At 43.3% G+C, this 7,630-nt stretch overlaps 1 protein-coding gene across 1 annotated transcript; it reads left to right on the top strand.

Moving 5' to 3' along the window:
* Positions 1–1,863: 1,863 nt before the first annotated feature.
* LOC140226976 (uncharacterized) lies at positions 1,864–5,794 on the top strand. The gene has a single exon (XM_072307411.1). It carries the CDS (start codon positions 2,112–2,114, stop codon positions 5,733–5,735), a length of 3,624 nt encoding a protein of 1,207 aa, XP_072163512.1. The 5' UTR covers positions 1,864–2,111; the 3' UTR covers positions 5,736–5,794.
* The last annotated feature ends 1,836 nt before the right edge of the window (positions 5,795–7,630 follow it).

Raw genomic sequence — 7,630 nt, forward strand, 5'->3', positions numbered from 1 at the left:
CTTGACAAGCCAGGGCCATCATTCGAGAAATGAACGCTTCGGAAAACGGTGTCGGGTTTCACACTGTTTTCTACGTTGGGTCATAATCGGGGTCAACGAAAGGTGGAGATGTAGGCTTCTCAGTAAGTTAGGATGAGCCAAGAAAGTAGCAGAGAACATGTGAGATCGACGTTATCGTAGTATTCACTGAACTGTAGTTCCTGGACGACTCACGGACTGCATGTCTCTATACTTACAGACAAGCTGTACAGATAACACGCTGACATAGGAATCATATCCGTTTGATCAGTGTGACGGACAGAAAAGAAACAACTTTGAAATTTCAGTTAGGACTGTAAAATAATACTGCATAAAATGGCGGATTCTTGACAGTATCACACAGAACAGAGAATGGCATAATCAAGTGAGAAATGATAGCACGAAGTTATACGGGAAGTCAAAAAGTAGCAAATATACTTCCCTGAAAATAGTTTGAAAATATTCCTTTCTCCCTTTTTTTTTTCTTCTTTTTCTTAGTGTTTTTTTATTTTAAACTTAAGTACCATAGGTTTATCGTGCTCCCGAATTCAATCCCCAACACTGACAACAGTACCCCCACACAAATCACGTCCATCACATTGCGACATTATAGGTAGTACGTTTTTCATTGGAATTGCAAAATTTATCGAAGTGCGGCATGCGCTAGGCAATACGGAGCAAGATCACATATCACTTTCACTCTGTCTTATAAAGGGCTCGCAGTATATTCCATATTTAGATTTACCTTCCAAACAGCATTTATCTCTACTGCCACTGCATCTGCATCAACATAGATATAGTGCATTCCAATTTTTAATCACGTATGCCTATACGCGCCGTGAGTGGGCGGAAATTATTTTGTATGCTAGGCGATTTAATTTTTCCTCAAATATTCAATTCTTGCGAATTCAATCAGTCACGGTTCTCCCGCATTAGGAGAGGAAGTATTATAGCAGTCAAATAAAAAATCGTAATAAGCCTGCATATTTTTCAGGATTTGCAAGTTTGCAATTACTACAGTAGACCCTATTACCTAAATAGTAGACATTTATAGAGCGCCTTTTCCACTGGATGCAAAGCGCTATGACATGTCATCCCTGGTCGCCATAGGAGATCAAATATATACAAAATACCATGCAGGCAGTGACAGTATAAGTCCAGTGCACATACAGGGACATCAAAATAAATAAGTCTTCATTGATGTCATAAAGACATCAGTGACTGCATGCTTATAATAACAACATTATGAAAAAAAAATACAACCAAACAAGAGGGCGTGTGGTGTACTTTAAATAGCTAAATTAATCAAATGTGTCTGATACTTAGAATTCATCAGCCAAACTATGCCACCTAAACTTCTCAGAGCAAAACACAACAAAAATACGGCAAGGGTAATGCCAGGAAAGGAAAACCCCCGTTACACGTTTAGCTCTATCCACTTTGTATACCCACTGGTACCCACTGATATATCACGAACAAAAAGTCTGCCTTGGATGGTTCCAGAGGGGGAAAAAACATCAAAAAGGAAGAAAAAAAAAAAAGGAGGGGGGGGGTCTTTTTTTCTCCCTAATGTGTGCGTGTTGGTGGTGTACTGACGCAGTTTTGGTGCCTGACTCTACACACCGAAAAGTTCAAGGTTTTTCGCTAAGCTCGCTCGCGTTCCGCTACACTACGCCTAGCTGCCAATCTTTCTCGGAGAATGGAGTCCGTTGTTGACTCGTGCATTCAGAGGTTGATATCTCGCCGTAGCGTACACAAAAGGCAGTTGTCACGGGCGGGCAAGCCGATAATGATTTGCCGTGTATCGCGATTTAGCCCCACTAATAGCACTTTGATTGCATTGAGATAGAGATAATGCCCTGTCTATACAATGCTGCTTGAGTGGCGTCGCCTGAAATACTGCTTGACTAACATAGGCAGATTTTGTGCTCATCGAGGAGAAACGAACATGGTCTTACATAGAACTTGCGACGTTATGTATTAAATGATAGATTTTCGCACCTGACCAGCGGTTTGGCCGCACCGGAATTTCGAGTCTTCATCAGCGAGCAGCGAGTTCCTGTCCTTCGCGAGCCCCGCCTTCTCCGGCCGCGATGTCAGGCTACTCGTATGGTCACAGAAGCGGGTTTGCGACGCAGTACGGTGGGGGAGGAGGAGGGAACGAGTCTTCGTATCATACGAACGCTAACTCATCCGCCCGCCCGTCGAACGGGCAGAACAGTTACGGTGCGATGGCCTACCCACACATACCGTCGATCAACGAGTCTGCCGAGTTTTCGGGCAGTTGTGGTGCAGAGCAGTTGAATTTCTACCACAGGCAGAATCAGAGCCATAATCATCGCATGAACTCGGGTGATCATGTGGAAAATCGCATGATTTCTTCAACAAATATGGATGCAACTGCGTATCATCGGCAGTCGATCGCCGGTATGCCGTCGGGATATCCGGGCATGGCAGGACGACGGGCGTCGGTGCCCCCGAACGCCGCGACCAACTCTTACCCTTCTTCCATTCAACGTTCGCAGTCATTTCCACCTCCCGCTGATGGATGCAACAACAGGGGAATTCACGGTCAGTCATCTTATCAGACAAATCTTTCCAATCAAACGCAGAATTTTGGAGACGGTTACCCTGGTTACAGCTCGCAAAATCAAACACAGTCATCAATGTCTTACCAGAGACCAGCTGCTATGATGAAATCGAATGAGATGTGGGACAGAACTAATGCATCTCAAATGGGACCAAATTCTTACTCCAGCAGTCATGCAGTGACTCCTCACTATTCAAGTAGAACTGCAAATCAGCACCATCTCCAGTCAGGAGTGCCATACGCTACTCAGAGTCAAACCACTTCTCGAATGTATCCAGCTGCTGGCCATCACGTTGCCGGTGGGATGCAATCAGCTGCAACAGACATGAGCATGACAATAGGTGGTGAATCGCCATCACCAGAATTTGTAATGCGGAGCAATCAGTGTGTGAACTCTACCACCATGATGGGTCAGTCCTATGGGAATAACCAAGCTATGTATGGTTCTACCCCAGGGATGGCTCATGCAGGTCCAAGAATGAGGATGCCTCATCAACGGCATTATCCATCACCATCTTTCAACTCGACAATGTGCGGCAACCAGACTCTGGGCTCTGTGCAGAAGCTGAGACACTTTGGTCCTATGCCCAACTCCAGCCCCAGTTTCTCTAGGACTAACCCTGTGAGGCAGCCTGTGGTGCCAACTCATGGACATGGTAGCAACACGCGCAACATGGGTGCTGTGTCGACTGGTATGAACACCCAGCATAGTGGTTGGCAAACAAGCAGTGCTTCTCATGGAGGCTATAACAACCCAAATTCACAAACATCCCAAATGAATAATGTGCCTTACAGTGGACTTCCGCCTCCGAGCAATATGCCACCTCAACAAATGAACTACAGCGGTAACATTGGAGGAATGTCAATGCAACAGCAGCCACAGCAACAACAACAACAACCTCGGAATTATTCAGGAACTATGCACTCAAATACCATGATGGAGAATGTAGCCACTCCAGCTGGGATGTATCCACAAAATGCACAGTGCAGTGGTGCTGCCAACCCTGGACATTTCCTATCGACTGGGAGTCATAGTCAGGAAAAATTTGACTCTCTGTCTTCAACACAGTTCCCAAACAGTGTCCTGAATTCAGATACTGATACTGTTATACAGCAGTTGAACCAGGATCGCATTTTCAGTGCTGAATTAGAGAAACTTGCCAGACTATCACGTAATCCAATGTCAGATGATTTTGTTCCTACTGGCTCATCCGACACAGCGCCTCCAACAGTAAGAGATGATGTTAATACAGCTTGTGCTGGTTCAAGTACATTTCAATCTCAAACAACCGTTGATGAATTATTGGATGGTCCAGGCTGCATTCCATCAGTGAACTCCGATTCTTCATCAAACCCTGTCAAACTATCTGACCCAAGTACGTTAAGCACCTCTTCTCAAAAATCACCAAATGTTTCTGTGTCTGGGTCATATCAAACCAACTGTTCAGGCAGCCAGCAGGAGCAGGCATCTTCTTCTTCAGCACCTCAAACACCAAACAGTACTGTTGGTGCCAGTGTAAGTCTTGTTAGTAAAGCCCCAGCTAATACCATGCCTTCCACCAGCAAAAATGACACCAGTGCAGATGGCAACCAGAGACAGGATAAGTCAGGGGATGGCGGTGAAAACCAGAACTCTGTCCAGCAACTCCAGAAAATGACTCAGTCTATCAAAGACACAAGCAAGCAAGAGGACTTGATGAAAGTTGCAAGCTCTCAACATGCTGAATATTTGAGCCATTCTTCCAGCGATGGGTATGGATCTCAGAACTGTATTGCAGCACTGTCAGCTGCGTGTCGGAATATCATAGCAGATATGGATAGTTCCATGCCTAAGCAGAATGGTCCCCAAAAAGTTCACAGCCCTCTTAGTGCCAAGAAGCACAGTTTTGAGAATGCGTCAAGCTATGGAGTAAAATCGGATGCTCTCACAGGGTTTGGTGGTGGTATGCCGACAGTGACTACCATGGCTGACCAGTTTGTGGTGCCCAGTAGCTGCAGTATGACATCTGTTCCCAACTGCAATGTGCCAATGGATTCTTACAATACGTTCTCCTCGACTTATAACAATGGAGTTGCTCCAATGCCAATGCCAGATTTTCAAGGGAAATATCATGATTTTTTAGAGCAGAATGTGCCTATGCAAATGGGTGGAAGGAGGATGGATGAAAAACCAAGGAAAGGTCGCAGGAGAAGGAAATCAGAAGAATTTTCAACGGATCATCTTATTTCTGGTAGCATACCGCAAACGAAGCCCAAGCGAAAATATCGCAAGCGCTCAGCCCAGAATCCTCCTAGTGTTGAATCAATGGAAGGTCCTCTGTCTGTTGATAATGTTGCATTTACACCTTTGAGTGAGAGCAGTTCTCATCAAGCGGATGACATGGGATACCGCTCAGCGACGCAAACCCCAAACTCCGTACACAATTCATGGGGTATGGACGCAAAGATGTCGTGTTCAGATTCCATTAGCATCGCCATGTCCATTGCAGATGGAAATCAAATGGAGCATGTATCTCAAGATTTATTAGACAGTGTGTTTTCTCCAGACACCACAATGTCCAGCACCACCAATCCAGATCTGCCGGAGTCGGGGAGTTGTGTCATGCAAGGCTCCCCTCCAGTGATTCACAGTCGATCACCGCTCAGACCCCCGAATCTTAACAACAACCATCCCATAAGTACCAGCCAAAAGAGAAACATGTTCTTACCGCAGTCTAACAATACTGTGTCATCTACTGGCGAAGCAGCTTCCACCTATATTTCTACATCTACGCACTCCGGTAACGGTTGTGGGAAACCCAAAGATGCCGAGGAAGCGCACCCTTTGGAGATTCTACAGGAGCAAATAAAGATACAGCGAAAACAATTCAATCTTGGAGAGACAAATCCCTCCAAAAAGGACTCGACTACCACAAATAATATGAGAGTGGAAAATCATGAGAGTAAATCAGAACCACCTCTTCCTAGTGATTTGGATATGGATTTACTAACAAGTGAGGAAACCTGGTACCTTCCCGAGGACCAGCCGAAAGATGTTGGAGAAGGTGGAGGATTGTGGGACGATCTTTGCCAGAAAGGTCAGACAAACACTTCCTCCAAACCTTTGCTTTTGGCTATGCAGTCATAGTTGCTCCGCTGAGCCCGTGTTCCTGCTTCTATTCACTAACATTCCATTGAACTTCTACACCCAATGTGGAGATGGCTGACCCGTGTTAAATTGCTTTGTTGTGTTGCATGCACCTTCAAAAGTGCTATTTATGGATTTACATTCATGCTTGACCATGTTTTACAGTTTATGCATTCGTTTGACAGACTTGTTCATCATACACATTTCATGTCCAGTTGCATTGCTTTTTTGAATTTAAATGTCATATTCATTGTTGATTCAGTATCACATGACTTTTTCTTGCAAATGTTGTTGGTTTGTGCCATATGTGTGGCATATGATTACTATTTGGAACTTTGTTGTTGTCATACAAGAACTTCACCATTGTTAAAGTTGAGAAAACTATGCCAAAGAATCAGTACTTGACAACACCCTTTTCAGATGAGTTTATCGATTACATTGTTATTTTGTCTTTTGTTTTCAAATTATTCACACAATGGTACAAATTTATTGGATAAGCAAAGCTGCTATAGTTCTGTATTTTACAACAGGTTACAATAAGTTAAAGAATATGGTGTATTATTTTGTATCTGTAGCAAGCCATCAAGATGATTAAAAGTGAGTAATTTTACTTGGCACCAATGATAAATTCATACAGCATGCACTCATGTAAGAAAAACTGCCAAGAGGTACAGCCAGTACAGCTGTAGATCTAAAGTCTTGGAAGGGATTTTTGTAAGGAAGTCATAGATTCTTAATATGAAAGGCACTCTGTGAGATATAATATATATATTGAGAAAACCTGAATAGTGAAAGCTGTTTAGTTTTGTATTTATTTATTATTATTCTTTATTTCAAGGATGCCAACACATTTATTCTTGAAATTTGAGACTTTATGCATCTTGGTGCATTCTGAAAGATAAAATACTCATCTGAGTTATCTGTGGTGCATATGATATCACAATATAACAAAAGGTGTGATTAGAGTGGGACATAAACTGAGAGAAGTGTGGAGTTCAATTCTGAGGAAGCATAGCTTGTGGTCAAGTCCACTTGTGGTCCTCTGTACATGTACTTCTTTATTTAGATGAAGTTCTAATGACAAATCCATAGAAACATTAAAATGAAATCCACATAGGTCTCAAGAGGGTGAACTATGTGAAAGGGGCAAGTCAATTGATAACTATTAAAGGTCAGAGGGCTTTAGTGTTTGGTGCAGGCCTTATTCGACCTGGTTCAAACCACAAGAAGAGTCTAATGTCCTCACAGAAAAATGGCTGTTCAGATTCAGCATTCCTATCCTATGACCAGCTAGTACCACTGATGGATTGCTTGCTTCGCTCTCTTGACACACTATGCTACTACCGATGCAGCCATCTGCACCCTCTACTATAGTACCTTTCATGTATCTCACTTTTTGTGTAGCTCAAGTCTGTGAGTATTAGGGCTTTTCAAGTGACAGGGGGAAAATAGAGAAGAGAAGATATGGGGGGGGGGGGGTAGGCTTGACGGAACCTCGCTGATTCCCTTGTTACAATCCAGCAAAGAGCCTTCTGAAGCTCAGAGACTGTACACACTGCAATATTTGCTCGCCTTTCAATAGCAGCATGTTTTCTGAAAGACCCACAGAGGTGCCACTGTGCTTGAATGCAAATTTTGTTCAGGAACAATAAAAATCTCAGGTTTTGGACCAGGAATGCCAAATACGTGGACGAAAAATTCTTGTAAAGAGGCCCGAGGCTATGTGGCAGGTTAAGGTGAAAAGGCTACTTGTGGTATTTTTTTTAATTTCATCTTGAAACATGAAGTAAAAAACGAGATGCTATGACCAAGCTTTTGTCAGTACCTATGACTTGGTTTGATGTTGGCAGACAATTTTGACAAACAGAGTTATAATTTATACTTAACTTCTTAAG

Source organism: Diadema setosum, chromosome 4 (assembly GCF_964275005.1).
Source record: "Diadema setosum chromosome 4, eeDiaSeto1, whole genome shotgun sequence".
Lineage (NCBI taxonomy): Eukaryota > Metazoa > Echinodermata > Echinoidea > Diadematoida > Diadematidae > Diadema > Diadema setosum.

Bases quoted from the DNA above. Each gene is read 5' to 3' on its own strand.
- LOC140226976 (XM_072307411.1), top strand. From the start codon at position 2,112: ATGTCAGGCTACTCGTATGGTCACAGAAGCGGGTTTGCGACGCAGTAC.